We start from the raw sequence: 19,552 nt of genomic DNA on the forward strand, positions 1-19,552 counted from the left end.
TGGCCATGAGCCAGCATGGTTCTCAGGTCCTCACAACAGCCCTGTGCAGCAGGCTTACCAAGGAAACAAAGCCCTCTCTCTGAGGGTTATGCTTGGAACCATATCATGAAGTGGTCAAGAGTTCAGTCCCCAGGGTCCTATTGTCCAGTTGCATATTTCATTTCCACTCCTCACCGATGGTGGCACCCTAGCCAGGTTACTTCCCCTCTTTATGCTTTAGTTTTGTCAGCAGTGTGAAATGCTTCATAGACTGAAAAACAGGATTCAGGGATCAGGGCTGGCATTGATTACAGTAAGCCAGGCACTGTTCTAGTCACGTCATCATCACAAGCCTTGGCATCCCCTGCAAGCAGAGCACTGAGAGTGGGTTGCTGAGGGCTCCCTCTCCTCTGCTCTCTGATTTGAATAAGCCACAGATTGAATCATTAAGCTGTACTTAAGCTCATCTTGCCTTTTTTTTTTTTTTTTTGCCTTAGGATCCATGCTTGAAGCTGGATGAAACTTCGCCGAGAGGAGAGGAGTATCAAGATAAGTTAGCAGCTGAAGAAGGAACCAGCAGTGACGAAGAAGAAAGGTACAGGAGGACATGCAGACTTCTGAGTGCTCCAATGAATGAGGACTCAGATGTGGAAGGATTCATCCATTCATTCATTCTATCCTCAAGTATTTATCACTGCTCCTTGCAGCATGCTTGGGGAGTCAACAAGCATATCTTGTATGTCTTCAGCACAGCTATGGGCTTTACATAAACTATCTTACTTAATTGTTACAACAACCCAGAGAAGCCATTTTTTAGCTTAAGAACCTGGAGCTCAAAGAAGTTAGCAAACCTGTCCAAGATTCAGACCTGCACTGGCCCAAAACCTCTGCCCCTATGTTTCCAAGTGTTCTTTAATTAGGGGATATAAGCAAGCTTTGTGATCCTGAGGGAGATCCCCACCTATATCACTTATGTCAGTCAGCTATTGCTGCTATAACACCCCCAAATATCAAAGATTTTTAGCTCATAGATTAGCTACCCTTATGCTTGGCTCTATCAGGCTCTGTAGGTATATTAGGTCATTTCCACACTGCTATAAAGAAGCCCCCAAGACTGGGTAGTTTATAAAGGAAAGAGGCTTAATTGACTGACAGTTCTGCTTGACTGGGGAGGCCTCAGGAAACTTACAGTCATGCCAGAAGGGGAAGCAGGCACGTCTTACATGGCGGCAGGTGACAGAAAAGTATGTGTAGGAGGAAATGACAAACACTTATAAAACCATCAGATTTCGTGAAAACTCACTATCATGAGAACATCATGGGGCAAATTGCCCCCATGATCCAATCACCTCCCACCAAGTCCCATCCTCAACACGTGGGGATTATGGGGATTACAACTCAAGACGAAGTTTGGGTGGGGACACAAAACCTAACCCCACGTCAGTGGGACTTATGTGAGCTTGGCTCCTGGGTGAGGGTCAGGTGTTATTGCTCTGCCACAAACTACAGTTAAAATCTGCTCCACATGCCATCTCATTCTGTGGCCCAGGCTGAAGGATTAGTCCCCATCTAGGGAATGTTGTTGTCATGGTAAAGGGAAGATGTTCAAAAGGCTTATGGAAACATGCAGTGGCTCGTCAAGCCTAAACTCAGAAATGCACTCTCATTTCCACCCAGCTTCCATGGGCCAGAGCAAGTCACGGAGCCAAAACTAATATTAAAAATCTTGAAGAAGAAAGTTGGAGGACTCAGGCTACCTGATGTCAAGGCATGTTATAAAGCTTTAGTGATAAAGACATTGTGGTATCAATATGCCAGTACACAAATAAGCTAATGAAACACAATGGAATGTTAAGAAATAGATTCACACACACATAGTTGCTAGATTAATTTTTGTTCATGGTACCAAGGTAATTCAATGGACATAGAAAAAGTTTTTCAACAAATGGTGTTGGAACTGGATATACATGAGAAGAAAATGAACCTCAACCCCTACTGTGCCCTATGCACAAAAATTAATTTGAGATGTTTCATAGATCTAAAATATAAAAACTAAAACAGGAAAGTATCTTTGAAACTTTGGTGTAGGCACTAATTTCTTAGATAGGATGTGAAAACACTATCAAAGGAAAATTAATAAATTGGTTTTCATCAAAATTGAAAGTTCCACTTATTAAAAAAAACTTAAAATGAATAGAAAAGCCACAGACTGGGATAAAATATCCCATCTGTATTAAGAATATATAAATAACTCTTATAAATCAGTAATAAAAAGACAAACCTATTTGGTTTTTTCTTAATTATTATTATACTTTAAGTTCTAGGGTACATGTGCATAACGTGCAGGTTTGTTACATATGTATACTTGTGCCATGTTGCTGTGCTGCACCCATCAACTCGTCAGCACCCATCAAGTCATCATTTATATCATGTATAACTCCCCAGTGCAATCACTCCCCCCTCCCCCCTCCCCATGATAGGCCCCAGTGTGTGATGTTCCCCTTCCCGAGTCCAAGTTTCCTCATTGTTCAGTTCCCACCTATGAGAACATGCAGTGTTTGGTTTTCTGTTCTTGTGATAGTTTGCTAAGAATGGTGGTTTCCAGCTGCATCCATGTCCCTACAAAGGACGCAAACTCATCTTTTTTTATGGCTGCATAGTATTCCATGGTGTATATGTGCCACATTTTCTTAATCCAGTCTGTCACAGATGGACATTTGGGTTGATTCCAAGTCTTTGCTATTGTGAATAGTGCTGCAATAAACATACGTGTACATGTGTCTTTGTAGTAGAATAATTTATAATCCTTTGGGTATATACCCAGCAGTGGGATGGCTGGGTCATATGGTACATCTAGTTCTAGATCCTTGAGGAATCGCCATACTGTTTTCCATAATGGTTGAACTAGTTTACAATCCCACCAACAGTGTAAAAGTGTTCCTATTTCTCCACATCCTCTCCAACACCTGTTGTTTCCTGATTTTTTAATGATTGCCATTCTAACTGGTGTGAGATGGTATCTCATTGTGGTTTTGATTTGCATTTCTCTGATGGCGAGTGATGATGAGCATTTTTTCATGTGTCTGTTGGCTGTATGAATGTCTTCTTTTGAGAAATGTCTGTTCATATCCTTTCCCCACTTTTTGATGGGGTCGTTTGTTTTTTTCTTGTAAATTTGTTTGAGTTCTTTGTAGATTCTGGATATTAGCCCTTTGTCAGATGAGTAGATTGCAAAAATTTTCTCCCATTCTGTAGGTTGCCTGTTCACTCTGATGGTAGTTTCTTTTGCTGTGCAGAAGCTCTTTAGTTTAATTAGATCCCATTTGTCAATTTTGGCTTTTGCTGCCGTTGCTTTTGGTGTTTTAGACATGAAGTCCTTGCCCATGCCTATGTCCTGAATGGTACTACCTAGATTTTCTTCTAGTGTTTTTATGGTATTAGGTCTAACATTTAAGTCTCTAATCCATCTTGAATTAATCTTCATATAAGGAGTAAGGAAAGGATCCAGTTTCAGCTTTCTACTTATGGCTAGCCAATTTTCCCAGCACCATTTATTAAACAGGGAATCCTTTCCCCATTTCTTGTTTCTCTCAGGTTTGTCAAAGATCAGATGGCTGTAGATGTGTGGTATTATTTCTGAGGACTCTGTTCTGTTCCATTGGTCTATAGCTCTGTTTTGATACCAGTACCATGCTGTTTTGGTTACTGTAGCCTTGTAGTATAGTTTGAAGTCAGGTAGCATGACGCCTCCAGCTTTGTCTTTTGACTTAGGATTGTCTTGGCAATGCGGGCTCTTTTTTGGTTCCATATGAACTTTAAAGCAGTTTTTTCCAATTCTGTGAAGAAACTCATTGGTAGCTTGATGGGGATGGCATTGAATCTATAAATAACCTTGGGCAGTATGGCCATTTTCACAATATTGATTCTTCCTATCCATGAGCATGGTATGTTCTTCCATTTGTTTGTGTCGTCTTTGATTTCACTGAGCAGTGGTTTGTAGTTCTCCTTGAAGAGGTCCTTTACATCCCTTGTAAGTTGGATTCCTAGGTATTTGATTCTCTTTGAAGCAATTGTGAATGGAAGTTCATTCCTGATTTGGCTCTCTGCTTGTCTGTTACTGGTGTATAAGAATGCTTGTGATTTTTGCACATTAATTTTGTATCCTGAGACTTTGCTGAAGTTGCTTATCAGCTTAAGGAGATTTTGGGCTGAGACAATGGAGTTTTCTAAATATACAATCATGTCATCTGCAAACAGGGACAATTTGACTTCTTCTTTTCCTAACTGGATACCCTTGATTTCTTTCTCTTGCCTGATTGCCCTAGCCAGAACTTCCAACACTATGTTGAATAGGAGTGGCGAGAGAGGGCATCCCTGTCTTGTGCCAGTTTTCAAAGGGAATTTTTCCAGTTTTTGCCCATTCAGTATGATATTGGCTGTGGGTTTGTCATAAATAGCTCTTATTATTTTGAGGTACATTCCATCAATACCGAATTTATTGAGCGTTTTTAGCATGCACAGCTGTTGAATTTTGTCAAAAGCCTTTCCTGCATCTATTGAGATAATCATGTGGTTCTTGTCTTTGGTTCTGTTTATATGCTGGATTACGTTTATTGATTTGCGAATGTTGAACCAGCCTTGCATCCCAGGGATGAAGCCCACTTGATCATGGTGGATAAGCTTTTTGATGTGCTGCTGGATCCGGTTTGCCAGTATTTTATTGAGGATTTTTGCATCGATGTTCATCAGGGATATTGGTCTAAAATTCTCTTTTTTTGTTGTGTCTCTGCCAGGCTTTGGTATGAGGATGATGTTGGCCTCATAAAATGAGTTAGGGAGGATTCCCTCTTTTTCTATTGATTGAAGTAGTTTCAGAAGGAATGGTACCAGCTCCTCTTTGTACCTCTGGTAGAATTCAGCTGTGAATCCATCTGGTCCTGGACTTTTTTTAGTGGGTAGGCTATTAATTGTTGCCTCAATTTCAGAGCCTGCTATTGGTCTATTCAGGGATTCAACTTCTTCCTGGTTTAGTCTTGGAAGAGTGTAAGTGTCCAGGAAATTATCCATTTCTTCTAGATTTTCTAGTTGATTTGCGTAGAGGTGTTTATAGTATTCTCTGATGGTAGTTTGTATTTCTGTGGGGTCGGTGGTGATATCCCCTTTATCATTTTTTATTGTGTCTATTTGATTCCTCTCTCTTTTCTTCTTTATTAGTCTTGCTAGCGGTCTGTCAATTTTATTGATCTTTTCAAAAAACCAACTTGTGGATTCATTGATTTTTTGGAGGGTTTTTTGTGTCTCTATCTCCTTCAGTTCTGCTCTGATCTTAGTTATTTCTTGCCTTCTGCTAGCTTTTGAATGTGTTTGCTCTTGCTTCTCTAGTTCTTTTAATTGTGATGTTAGAGTGCCAATTTTAGATCTTTCCTGCTTTCTCTTATGGGCATTTAGTGCTATAAATTTCCCTCTACACACTGCTTTAAATGTGTCCCAGAGATTCTGGTATGTTGTATCTTTGGTCTCATTGGTTTCAAAGAACATCTTTATTTCTGCTTTCATTTCGTTATGTACCCAGTAGTCATTCAGGAGCAGGTTGTTCAGTTTCCATGTAGTTGAGTGGTTTTGATTGAGTTTCTTAGTCCTGAGTTCTAGTTTGATTGCACTGTGGTCTGAGAGACAGTTTGTTATAATTTCTGTTCTTGTACATTTGCTGAGGAGTGCTTTACTTCCAATTATGTGGTCAATTTTGGAATAAGTGCGATGTGGTGCTGAGAAGAATGTATATTCTGTTGATTTAGGGTGGAGAGTTCTATAGATGTCTATTAGGTCCGCTTGGTGCAGAGATGAGTTCAATTCCTGGATATCCTTGTTAACTTTCTGTCTCATTAATCTGTCTAATGTTGACAGTGGAGTGTTGAAGTCTCCCATTATTATTGTATGGGAGTCGAAGTCTCTTTGTAAGTCTCTAAGGACTTGCTTTATGAATCTGGGTGCTCCTGTATTGGGTGCATATATATTTAGGATAGTTAGCTCTTCCTGTTGAATTGATCCCTTTACCGTTATGTAATGGCCTTCTTTGTCTCTTTTGATCTTTGATGGTTTAAAGTCTGTTTTATCAGAGACTAGGATTGCAACCCCTGCTTTTTTTTTGTTCTCCATTTGCTTGGTAGATCTTCCTCCATCCCTTTATTTTGAGCCTATGTATGTCTCTGCATGTGAGATGGGTCTCCTGAATACAGCAGACTGATGGGTCTTGACTCTTTATCCAGTTTTCCAGTCTGTGTCTTTTAATTGGAGCATTTAGTCCATTTACATTTAAGGTTAATATTGTTATGTGTGAACTTGATCCTGCCATTATGATATTAACTGGTTATTTTGCTCGTTAGTTGATGCAGTTTCTTCCTAGCCTCGATGGTCTTTACATTTTGGCATGTTTTTGCAATGGCTGGTACCGGTTGTTCCTTTCCATGTTTAGGGCTTCCTTCAGGGTCTCTTGTAAGGCAGGCCTGGTGGTGACAAAATCTCTAAGCATTTGCTTATCTGTAAAGGATTTTATTTCTCCTTCACTTATGAAACTTAGTTTGGCTGGATATGAAATTCTGGGTTGAAAATTCTTTTCTTTAAGAACGTTGAATATTGGCCCCCACTCTCTTCTGGCTTGTAGAGTTTCTGCCGAGAGATTTGCTGTTAGTCTGATGGGCTTCCCTTTGTGGGTAACCCGACCTTTCTCTCTGGCTGCCCTTAAGATTTTTTCCTTCATTTCAACTTTGGTGAATGTGGCAATTATGTGTCTTGGAGTTGCTCTTCTGGAGGAGTATCTTTGTGGTGTTCTCTGTATTTCCTGAATTTGAATGTTGGCCTGCCCTACTAGGTTGGGGAAGTTCTCCTGGATGATATCCTGAAGAGTGTTTTCCAACTTGGTTCCATTTTCCCCCTCACTTTCAGGCACCCCAATCAGACGTAGATTTGGTCTTTTTACATAATCCCATACTTCTTGCAGGCTTTGTTCATTTCTTTTTCTTCTTTTTTCTTTTGGTTTCTCTTCTCACTTCATTTCATTCATTTGATCCTCAATCGCTGATACTCTTTCTTCCAGTTGATCGAGTCGGTTACTGAAGCTTGTGCATTTGTCACGTATTTCTCGTGTCATGGTTTTCATCTCTGTCATTTCGTTTATGACCTTCTCTGCATTAATTACTCTAGCTATCAATTCTTCCACTCTTTTTTCAAGATTTTTAGTTTCTTTGCGCTGGGTACGTAATTCCTCCTTTAGCTCTGAGAAGTTTGATGGACTGAAGCCTTCTTCTCTCATCTCGTCAAAGTCATTCTCTGACCAGCTTTGATCCGTTGCTGGCGATGGGCTGCGCTCCTTTGCAGGGGGAGATGCGCTCTTATTTTTTGAATTTCCAGCTTTTCTGCCCTGCTTTTTCCCCATCTTTGTGGTTTTATCTGTCTCTGGTCTTTGATGATGGTGACATACTGATGGGGTTTTGGTATAGGTGTCCTTCCTGTTTGATAGTTTTCCTTCTGACAGTCAGGACCCTCAGTTATAGGTCTGTTGGAGATTGCTTGAGGTCAACTCCAGACCCTGTTTGCCTGGGTATCAGCAGCAGAGGTTGCAGAAGATAGAATATTGCTGAACAGCGAGTGTACCTGTCTGATTCTTACTTTGGAAGCTTCCTCTCAGGGGTGTACTCCACCCTGTGAGGTGTGGGGTGTCAGACTGCCCCTAGTGGGGGATGTCTCCCAGTGAGGCTACTCAGGGGTCAGGGACCCACTTGAGCAGACAGTCTGTCCGTTCTCAGATCTCAACCTCCGTGTTGGGAGATCCACTGCTCTCTTCAAAGCTGTCAGACAGAGTCATTCGCGTCTGCACAGGCCTCTGCTGCTTCCCCTGTTGTTTTTTTAGGTGTGCCCTGTCTCCAGAGGTGGAGTCTACAGAGACAGGCAGGCTTCCTTGAGCTGCTGTGAGCTCCACCCAGTTCGAGCTTCCCAGCTGCTTTGTTTACCTACTTAAGCCTCAGCAATGGCGGGCGCCCCTCCCCCAGCCTCGCTGCTGCCTTGCGGATAGATCGCTGCAGACTGCTGTGTTAGCAATGAGGGAGGCTCCGTGGGCATGGGACCCTCCTGGCCAGGTGTGGGATATATTCTCCTGGTGTGCCCGTTTTCTTAAAGCACAGTATTGGGGTGGGAGTTACCCAATTTTCCAGGTGTTGTGTGTCTCAGTTCCCCTGGCTAGGAAAAGGGATTCCCTTCCGCCTTGCACTTCCCAGGTGAGGCGATGCCTCGCCCTGCTTCAGCTCTCACTGGTCAGGCTGCAGCAGCTGACCAGCACCGATTGTCCGGCACTCCCTAGTGAGATGAACCCAGTACCTCAGTTGAAAATGCAGAAATCACCGGTGTTCCGTGTCACTCGTGCTGGGAGTTGGAGACTGGAGCTGTTTCTATTCGGCCATCTTGCTCCGCCCCCCACCTATTTGGTTTTTAATTGAAATTTTAAGTTCAGGAGTTCATGTGTAGGTTCGTTATATAGGTAAACTTGTGTCATGGGGGTTTGTGTTACAGATTATTTTGTCACCCAGATATTAAGCCTAATACACATTAGTTACTTTTCCTAATTCTCTCTCTCCTCCCACCCTCCACCCTCTGGTAGGCCCCAGTGTCTGTTGTTCCCCTCTATGTGTCCATGTGTTCTCATCATTTAGCTCCCACCTATAAAAACGAGGATATGTGATATTTGGTTTTCTGTTCCTGTTTTAGTTTGCTAAGGATAATGGCCTCCAGCTCCAACTATGGTCCTGCAAAGGATGTGATCTCATTCTTTCTTATGACTGCATAGTATTCCATGGTATATATGTACCACATTTTTTAAAATCCAGTCTACCATTGATGGGCATTTAGGTTGATTCCATGTCCTTGCTATTGTGAATTGTACTGTAGTGAACATATGTGTGCATGTATCTTTATAATTGATTTATGTTCCTTTGGGCAGATACCCAGTAATGAGATTGCTGGGTCAAATGGTATTTCTGCCTCTAAGTCTTTTAGGAATTGCCACACTGTCTTCCACAATGGCTGAACTAATTTACACTCACACCAACGGTGTATAAGCATTCCTTTTTCTCCATAACCTCACCAGCATCTGTTATTTTTTGACCTTTTAATAGCAGCCATTCTGACTGGTGTGAAATGCTATATCATTATGGTTTTGATTTGCATTTCTCTAATGATCAGTGATGTTGAGTCATGTATGTGTCCTTCTGAAAAGTGTCTGTTCATGTCCTTTGCCCACTTTTTTAATGGGGTTGTTTGTTTTTTTCTTGTAAATTTATTCAAGTTCATTATAGATGCTGGATATTAAACCTTTGTCAGATGCGTAGTTTGCAAATCTTTTCCCCTATTCTGTAAGTTGTCTTCTCTCTCTGTTGATAGTTTCCTTTGCTGTGTAGAAGCTCTTGGTTTAATTGGATCCCATTTGTCAATTGTTGCTTTTGTTGCCATCTCTTTTAGTGTCTTCATCATGAAATATTTGCCGGTTGCTATGTCCAGAATGGTATTGCCTAGCTTGTCTTCCAGGGTTTTTATAGTTTTGGGTTTTACATTTAAGTCTTTAATCCATAGAGTTAATTTTTTTTCTTAGAGACAGGGTCTCACTATGTTGCCCAGGCTAGTCTTGAATGATCCTTCCACCTCAGTCTCCCAGAGTGTTGGGATTCAGGCATGAGCCACCATGCCTGGCCTTAAGTTAACTTTTGTATGTGGTATAAGGAAGTGGTCCAGTTTCAATCTTCTGCAAATGATGCCGTTATCCCAGCACCATTGATTGAATAGGGAATTCTTACCCCATTGCTTGTTTTTGTCAGGGTTGTCAAAGATCAGATAGTTGTAGGTGTGTGACTTTATTTCTGGGTTCTCTATTATGTTCCATCGATCTATGTATTTGTTTTTGTACCAGTACCATGTTCTTTTGGTTACTGTAGTCCTGTAGTATAGTTTGAAGTCAGGTAGCATGATGCCTCCAACTTTGTTCATTTTGCTAAGGATTACCTTGGCTATTTGGGCTCTTTTTGGGTCCATATGAATTTTAAAATAGTTGTTTCTACTTCTGTGAAAAATGTTCAATAGAGATAGCATTTAATCTATAAATTGCTTTAGGCAGTATGTTCATTTAACAATATTGATTCTTCCTAACCATGGGTATGGAATGTTTTCCCATTTGTTTGTGTCATCTCTGATTTCTTTGAGCAGTGTTTTGTAGTTCTCCTTGCAGAGGTCTTTCACCTCCCTGGTTAGCTGTATTCCTTCTGTATTTGTGTGTGTGAGTTGTGAATGGGATTGTGTTCCTGATTTGGCTCTCAGCTTGAATGCTGTTGGTGTATAGGAACGTTAGTGATTTTTGCACATTAATTTTGTATCTTGAGACTTTGCTGAAGTTGTTTATCAGCATAAGGAGCTTTTGGGATGAGACTATGGGTTTTCTAGATACAGGATCATGTCATCTGCAAACAGGGATAGTTTGACTTCCTGTCTTCCTATTTGGATGGCCTTTATTTCTTTCTCTTGCCTGATTACCATGGCCAGAACTTCCAATACTATGTTGAACAGGAGTGAAAGAGGGCATCTTTGTCACGTGCTGCAAAACTATTTTAAATGGACAAAATACTCGAACAAACGCTTTCCTAAAAAAGATGTATGTGAGGCCGGGCATGGTGGCTCATGTCTGTAATCTCAGCACTTTGGAAGGCCAAGGCAGGTGGACTGCTTGAGCCCAAGAGTTCAAGACCAGCTTGGGCAACATGGCAAAACCCCATCTCTACAAAAAAAATACAAAAATTAGCTGAGCGTGGTGGCACATGCCTGTAGTCCCAGCTACTCAAGAGCCTGAGGTGGGAGGATTGCTTGAGTCTGGAAGGTTGAGGCAGCAGCAACCCATGGGCCACTGTACTCCAGCCTGGACAACAAAGCAAGACCCTGTCCCAAAAAAGAAAAATATATATATGTGTGAGTGGCTCGTAAGCACATGAACATGTGGTTAACATCATTAGTCATCAGGAAAATGCAACTTACCACCACAGTGAGATACCATTTCCCACCCACTGGAATGGCTAAAATTAAGAAGTCTAACAACATAAAATGTTAGCAACAATCCAGGGCAACTGAAACTCTCATACATTGCTGGCAGGGTCTAAAATGGTACAATCACTTTAGAAAACTATATGATTGTTTCTTAAAACATTAAGCACATACCTACCAGCAGTTCCACTTTTAGGTATTTAAGCAAAATAAATGGAAAACATTGCTGGGTACAGTGGCTCACACCAGCTCTTTGGGAGGCCAAGGCAGGTGGATCATCTGAGGACAGGAGTTCAAGACCAGCCTGGCCAACATGGTGAAACCTCGTCTCTACTAAAAATACAAAAATTGGGCATGGTGGCACACACCTGTAGCCCCAGCTACTCAGGAGGCTGAGGCAGGACAATCTTTTGAACCTGGGAGGTGGAGGTTGCAGCAAGCCAAGATCACGCCACTGTACTCCAGCCTGTGTGACAGAGCGAGACTCTGTCTCAAAAAAAGAAAAGAAAAACGTATATCCACAAAAATCCTTGGACACGTTTATTTCTAGCAGCTTTATTTATAATAGCCCAGAAGTGTAAACAATCCAAATGTCTATCAGTAGAAAAATGGATAAACAAACTACCATATATTCATGTAAAGGAATACTACACAGCAACAAAAAGAATGAATTGCTGACATACACAACAACATGGATGAGGCCCAAAGACGTGATGGGGAGCAACATAACCTGAAAACAAGAGAATGCATCCCACATGATTCTGTTTGTATGATGCTTAAGCTCAGGCAAAAGTGATCTATGGTGATGGAAATCAAAGCTTTTGGCTGCAAGGGAAGTTTCAGGGTAATGAAAATATTCTGTATTTTGATTGAGATGTTGGTTTCATGGTTGTATATATTTGTCAAAACTCACTGAATTGTACACTTAAGATCTGTGTACCTCACTATATGTAAATTTTACTTGAATAAAACATTAAAAAGAATAATAATAACTGAGCCCTATCCTGAGAGAAAGTTCAGCCCCCTCCCCTCTCCCAGGACTCACCGGGAGTGCTTACCTGGCAGTGCCACCTGTCACTCTTGCCCGAGGCTGCTCTTCCGGTTTCTCTGGCCTCCTAACCCTTTGTTCCATACCCAGAGTTCAGACCCAGGTATCCCTGCTTCATTGCTCCTTAAAGGTGGCTATGTTTTGCACACCTTCGAAAGGCTTGAGGATAACCTGAGAGAATCAGAATGCAGAGAAAGAAAACATCTCTCTTTTAATGTGTAGCTTTGTTTGTTTGTTTGTTTGTTTGTTTGAGATGGAGTTTCACTCTTGTTGCGCAGGCTGGAGTGGAATGTTGTGATCTCGGCTCACTGCAACCTCTGCTTCCTGAATCCAAGCAGTTCTCCTGCCTCGGCCTCCTGAGTAGCTGGGATTACAGGTGCCCACCACCACACCCAGCTAATGTTTTGTATTTTTAGTAGAGATGAGGTTTCACCATGTTGGTCAGGCTGGTCTCGAACTCCTGACCTCAGGCTATCCACTCGCCTCTGCCTCCCAAAGTGCTGGGATTACAGGCATGAGCCACCACGCCCAGCCCATAGTTAGTTCTTTATGTAATTCTTACTATGTGCAAGACACTGTTTTAAGTACTTTATAGATACTGACTCTACTAATCCTTATGGAAAAGGTAGCATTATTAACCTTATGTTATAGAGGAGGAAGCTCAAGCCATTGAGTGGGTTGTAGAGCTGGAATTTGAAGCTGGGTGGTCTGGCTCTTGCACCATCCTCTTGGCCACCTTCCTATGCTGTTTCTAGCATTATACCCTTCCTTTCAGGGGTCCCCATTGTCTGTCTCTTCCTTAACCCCCCGGCCTGGGCCTTCATACCTCTGCCAAGCAGAGTGCCCCGTCTCATGGCCTTTTCTCACAGCCCGAGACCCTAAACCCCACCTCTGGAGCTCTGGCCTGATGTTCTTGTCAGGGGAAGCAGATGCTGCTTATCACCTGGCAATCTCTTCAGAGGGCCCCACCATGTGGCATCCTTTTACGTTGTGAAGCAAGATAAATACTTAACATCCCAATCTAACCCAATCACACTTGAAATTCTCAGCTGGTTCAAAAGTTCAGCATTAAGGAAGGGAGCATCTTATCTAGAATGCAGAAGCTCTTGCAGCTTTAAACTAGCATTTCCTTGTTCACGTTACATATGTGGAGGACTATTTATAGTCCCCCGATTTGTACTTGGGGATGCCAGTAAAATGTGTGAGCATGCTTTGACAAGCGCAAAACACTGTTAAAGTGAAGTGTTGTTGTCGTTTTTATATATGCAGAAAGAGCTGCAAAATTAAGACCATAGAGATCTCTTTTTTGGAGCCCCCAAAGACCTCATATCAGTAACTCTAGCTCTCAGTCATTTTGACAGTTGATCACCATTTATTAAGAACCCACTAAAATAGATATCAGGTGGTTCCTGATTGTATCCTAAGTGCAATAATACACTTTATATGGCAGGTTGCTTTTTGAAAGTCAAGTAAGATGTTTCTAACCCCCACTAACTGCTCTCAGAGCTCCCTCCTCCCAGGCAGAGTGGCTGGCACGTTATCAGAGTGGCAGTGTCATTCCCAGCCCGAGGATCTTTTGTGATTGTGGCATCCCTATCTTCAAAGGACCGAAGTGTTTCTCAAGGAGGGAAGTGACCCACAGCCTCCACTGGGCTCTTTGTTGAAGGAGAAAACATCCGCAATCGCCCGTCTCCAGGAGGACTGGCAAAGCCAGAAGGCCACATTGCAAGCCCAGGTAAGACAACCCTGGTGGGGATGTGCCCCTTCCTGAGATCCTGCTCCCTCCTTTTTACAAACTTGGAAATGCATGCAGGGCCGGATTCACATCCAAGCTGGGAAGGCATTACAGGACCAGGGCAAAGTGGGATTCTTGGTTTTATTTATTCATTCATTCCAAACCTGCTGCAGCTGGGCACGGTGGTGCATGCCTGTAATCCCACACTTTGGGAGGCCGATGGGGACAGATCACTTGAGGTCAGGAGTTCAAGACCAGCCTGGCCAACATGGTGAAACCCTGTTTCTACTAAAAATTATAAAAATAGCTGGGCATGTGGTGGGCACCTGTAATCCCAGCTACTCAGGAGGCTGAGGCAAGAGAATCATTTGAACCCGGGAGGCAGAGGTTGCAGTGAACTGAGATCACACTACTGCACTCCAGCCTGGGTGACAGAGTGGGACTGCATCTCAGAAAGAAAATAAAAAACCTGCTGTGCTAATGAGCACTCAGTATGAGCCACTGATGAATTCATCAATGCACAAACCAGAAAAAATACCTTACATTTTACAGCCAGGTGTGGTGGTTCACACCCATAATCCCAGCACTTTGGGAGGCTGAGGCAGGAGGAACGCTTGAGCCTAGGAGTTCAAGATCAACCAGGGTAACATAGCAAGACTCTGTCTCTACAAAAAATAAAAAAATAAAAAATTACCGGGCATGTTGACATGTGCCTGTACTCCCAGCTACTTGGGAGGCTGAGGTGGGAGGGTCGCTTGAGCTCAGGAGTTCGAGGCTGCCATGAGTCATGATCACACCACTGCACTCCAGCCTGGGCAACAAAGCAAGACCCTGTCTCAAAAAAAAAAAAAAAAAAAAAAAGATATTTTATATATATATATATTTTAGCAATGGAAGTGGGAACAGACAATAAATGGTTGACATAAGAAGTTAGTAAATCACGTAGTTCATTCTAAGGTAATGATGGCTCAGGAAAAAGAAAACTAGAGCAGGGAGACTGTCCTGTGATGGGGGACGTGGGGTTGGGGGAGGTAGTATGATACGGGGCTATCAGGAGAAGCCTCAGTGAGGAAACCAGATTCGAGCAGGCACCTGAGGGAGGAGGGGTGACGCCACGTGGGTCCCTGGAAGGCATTCCAGTCCCCTCTTGATTTCTCTTGAAAGGTTGGTGTCCCCACCCCTCTTTTCCTCTTTTCCGGCATTCGTGGCTGTAGCCGAGGGGTCCCTGGAAGGACTAGCCACCCCCAGGTCCTTCAAGCTTGCAGCTTCCATCCCCTCAGAGTCCCTAGAGACAGAGGAGGCTCAGCTGCATGGAGGTGACATTTAGAAAGCTTTTATTTAAAGAAAACATCCCAGGAAAGGCAAGGGGCTTAGACTGAGGGTAGGATGCCTGGTGCGCAGGTCTTGCAGATGCAGCAGGCTCTGGAGCAGTGCACCAGCAACTACAGGGAGGACCTGCAGGCGCTCAAGCAGCTCTCGGACCTTGAGAGGGAGAAGCTGCAGCGTGAACTCCAGGAGACCACCCAGCAGAACCAGGCTGTGAAAGCCCAGCTCGAGGCTTCCCACCAGAGAGCCCTGCGCATGCTGGAGAAAGCCAGACATCAGGAACTCAAGGTGAGGGAATGACTGTGTGGTCTACTGTGTGCCGGGCACCTGCTAGGTGAGAACTGCCATGCACAAAGCCGTCCCTCTTCTACATGACGTCCAATCCCCCGAGAATCTTTCCACATTGTTATTATTGTACTCCCTTTTTTCAGATGAGGAAAGAGGCTCAGCAAGATGTTGTAACTTGCTCAGGGTCACACAGCTAGTAAGTGGCAAAGCAAGGAAGCAGGCTAGGTCTGCCAGGCTTCTTGTGCTACGTTTCTCCACCTGCTTGCGACCTTGGTGGCATAAAAATGAGTTGCTTTCATGACTAGAGCAGTGTTGTGCATGAACACACCAGGAAATCAGGCTCAGTCCTACAGCTAAAAACGAAGACTGCAGCACAGAGTTGAGAAAGAACAGCTCAGGCTGGGCACAGTGACTCATGCCTGTAATCCCAGCACTTTGGGAGGCAGAGGTGGGTGGATCACCTGAGGTCAGGAGTTTGAGACCAGCCTGACCAACATGGTGAAGCCACATCTCTACTAAAAATACAAAAATTAGCCGGGTGTGGGGGCAGGTGCCTGTAGTCCCAGCTACTTGGGAGGCTGAGGCAGGAGAATTGCTTGAACCTGGAAGGTGGAGGTTGCAGTGAGCCGAGACTGTGCCATTGCACTCCAGCCTGGGCGACAGAGCAAGATTCTGTCTCAAAAAAAAAAAAAAAAAACTCAGCCACAAAGACCTTTCCAAGGGTTTGGAAAACCATGGTGTGTTATACAATGATGGATAATCTGATGGGGTGGGTCAGGCATGTTTCATCCAGCGCCTTCTACCTTGTGGCCTGGCTTAAACACAGCTTTCTCAGAGGGTGTTCCCTTCCTGCCCTCTTAAGAGTTCCTTGAAGAGGTGTCCCACAAAAACAAGAGAGCAAACCAAGGGAGAGGGAATAAAAGAGAGCTGGGATACTGGGGATTCAATGCAGGAGCGAGAAGGAAGGTTTGAGGAGTCTGGCTTTGCGGCTGGACAACAGCTCAGTCCAGGCTGCAGCAAGGAACTGGGGGCTCTGGAAGAGCTGTCTCCAGGGGAAAGCAGAACTGATGGATTCTCTGATCGATTTGGCCATATGGAACATTGCACTGTGTGTTTTACAAAGCATTTAGAAGTTGTAGGAAGACTTTGCCACATAGCCAAAGGAAACTAAACAAATAAAAAATGCAGCGTTTATTAATGCAAGGAAAAACAAAAAGCTGCACAAGGCAGAAGTTCAATCATAATAATTTATTTAGCTCAACAGTAAATAATATTTATATATTCTCAATAAGGAAAATAGGAAGTGTACTTCAATATATTAAAATATGTATTGTATACTATGTAAAAGGAATGGAAGATATAGAGTGAGCGAGACCTGAAATCGTGATCTACTATAGTAGGAAGACAATTCATAGTCTCAAAAATGATCAAGATACAGTAGAATGGAAACATTGTCTTTTTAATGCTGGTAAATACAACAAGAAACAAGGAGCTGACAATGGCTGCCTCAGAGAAGAGGAGTCAGAGAGGGAGGAGGAAAGGACTAGGAGGCTGCTTATTTTCCTTTCTTTTAATACTATTTGGCTCTTTATACTAAATGCACATATTCCCCTGAGAAGAATATAAGAGAAGTTTTAAAAGAAAGAAAGTCGAGCACAGTGGCTCACGCCTGTAATCCCAGCACTTTGGGAGGCCAAGATGAGCAGACCACTTGAGGCCAGGCGTTCGAGACCAGCCTGGCCAACATAGTGAAATCCCATCACTACTAAAAATACAAAAATTAGCTGGACATCATGGTTGCACGCCTGTAGTCCCAGCTACTCAGGAGGCTGAGGCAGGAGAATTGCTTGAACCCGGGAGGCAGAGGTTGCAGTGAGCTGAGATCACACCATTGCACTCCAGCCTGTGTGGCACGGCAAGACTCCGTCTCAAAACAAAACAAAAAAAAGAAAGAAAAATAATGCACATGGACTGCCTGGCACTTATTAGGTATTCCAGAAAGATGTCAATTTCCTTATTTCTTTAATTCTTCCAAATCTTTTTTGACTTTGGCTTATAATCTGCAAGAGCTCAGTTTGGGGAGATCCCAGGTGTATTCACTGCAGGGTGATATTGACCTTTGTGTTTGCCCGAGCTTTATTCCTCCATGCTGTGGACCCCAATTTCTCACAGGAGGCAGACAGGCAGGGGGCTTCACTCACCTGAGGCAGGGAGTTCTAGGGGCCCTAGCGGGTTGGACGCATGAGGTCTGAGTCCCGGCCAAGGGAAAGTGAAAGGACACTCTGCCCATCGGGTGTACGCCCCAGTTCCTGTGTCAGTGATTAGGAATGGGCTGCCTGGGTTCAAGTCCTGGATCTGCCATTTACAAAGTGTGGGAGCTCAGATAGGTCATTTAGCTTCTTTGTGCCTCAGTTTCCTCGTGTATAAAATGATATATGGTAGTATGAATCTTATGAGATGGTTATGAAGATCAAAAAGGATACTGCATGTAAAGTACTTAGAACAGTGCATGGCTCAGTAACAGCGTGGTTTTTAAAAGGTCCACTTGTATTATTCACTCATCTATCCTGCAGGCATTAATTGAGTAGCTGCCACGAGCTGTCATCATGTAGAGCTGCGGAGATACCAGATGATCACTACACTCTCTGTCCTTACGTAGCTCATCTCTAGGGGAAAAGGTAGCCCCTCAAACAGGCTGCTGGGATCGGGGGGTGGAAGCCATGAGGGAGTTGTCTAAGGTATTTGGAAGCACTGGAAACGGAGACATTATATAATACAGGACTTTTGGAGAGACAGGGTGAAACTAGGTCCCTCAGGAGGCCTCAAACTGGCCACAACAAAAGCAGGGTAACCCTCCCATAGCAGCTGGAGAAATTCACCAGGAATGAGTCTCCAACTTGCCCTGAGCCCTGAGTGCTGCACCCTGTGTGATCCTCACCGCCAAGGGCTCCTGAGCAAGTGAGTGGGCAGTGCTGACCTGAATCTTTGGTTGCGCCCAGGGAGGGAGACAGGCTGCATCAGAGTGAGAGAGTTTGGCTCCCTCTTGCAAAGCCAGCCTTCAACCTCTCCGTCCCCATTTCCCTAGGGATAAAAATGTCACCAATTGGTGTTCTCTGAGCCTTGCAGCAAGGGAAAGAGGAGGAAGGTATCAGAGAATTTGAAAAGTATGAGGCTTTTCTGTTTTATTAAATAAACTCACAACTAGGCATGGTGGCTCACGCCTGTAATCCCAGAACTTTGGGAGGCCAAAGACAGGAGGATCACTTGAGGCCAGGAGTTTGAGGTTAGCCTGGGCAACATAGAGAGATCCAAGCTCTACAAAAAAGATTAGCCACTTGTAGTGGTGAGCATCTGTGGTCTCAGCTACTGAAGAGGCTGAGGTAGGAGGATCACTTGGACCTGGGAGGTCAAGGCTGCTGTGAGCCATGATTGCACCATTGCACTCCAGCTGGGCAACAGAGTGAGATCCTGTCTCAAAAAAAAAAAAAAGGAAAAGAAAAAGAAACTCGCCACAGAATGACTGAGTTTCCCCTGGAAGGAGTGAGACCAGTTCCCTATTGCTATCCCCAGTGACAGGTGGCAGAGACAGGCTGAGGAAAGCCTCCACATGACCCGCTGGGTTCAGGAGGCCAATTGGGCTCAAAGATGGTTGAGTTCTTCCCTCACAGGAGCCTCATGCATTTGGTGAAATCCCAGAGGAAATGTGATGAAATGTCCACTGCATGAGTGAGTGGAAAGGGCTTGGGCCCTGGACTCCACCACTCATGGGCCACGATCCTGCCTCTTCCATCACCTGTCTGCAGGCAGATCCCCTGCCTTTCTGGCCCCAGTTTCCTGCTCTGTTAAAAAAAATGGCAGCAGGGTTGGGTGCCTGGGCGTGGTGGCTCATGCCTGTAATCCCAACACTTCAGGAGGCTGAGGCGGGAGGATTGCTTGAGCTCAGGAGTTTGAGACCAGCTGGTCAACATAGCGAGACTCTCCCTCTCCATATATATATAGAAAAAGTTAAAAAAAAAAAATGGGGGGATAATACTTTCTGTATCTTTTTCTGTGTGATCCTGGGAAACCAAATTCATCTCTCCAATGCCCATCTCTCATTTCCTCAT

General features: G+C 43.8%; 1 protein-coding gene across 1 annotated transcript in view; it reads left to right on the plus strand.

Annotated features, from left to right (window-relative positions):
• The window catches only part of FAM184B (family with sequence similarity 184 member B), a 157,865-nt gene that overhangs the window by 118,286 nt on the left and 20,027 nt on the right, over positions 1 to 19,552 (plus strand). The window contains exons 8-10 of the mRNA XM_030922890.1: positions 477 to 574; positions 13,703 to 13,832; positions 15,234 to 15,446. Coding sequence (XP_030778750.1) covers positions 477 to 574; positions 13,703 to 13,832; positions 15,234 to 15,446 — 441 coding nt within the window. The remainder of the gene's footprint in view (positions 1 to 476; positions 575 to 13,702; positions 13,833 to 15,233; positions 15,447 to 19,552) is intronic.

This window comes from Rhinopithecus roxellana, chromosome 2 (genome assembly GCF_007565055.1).
Source record: "Rhinopithecus roxellana isolate Shanxi Qingling chromosome 2, ASM756505v1, whole genome shotgun sequence".
NCBI classification, from domain to species: Eukaryota; Metazoa; Chordata; class Mammalia; order Primates; family Cercopithecidae; genus Rhinopithecus; species Rhinopithecus roxellana.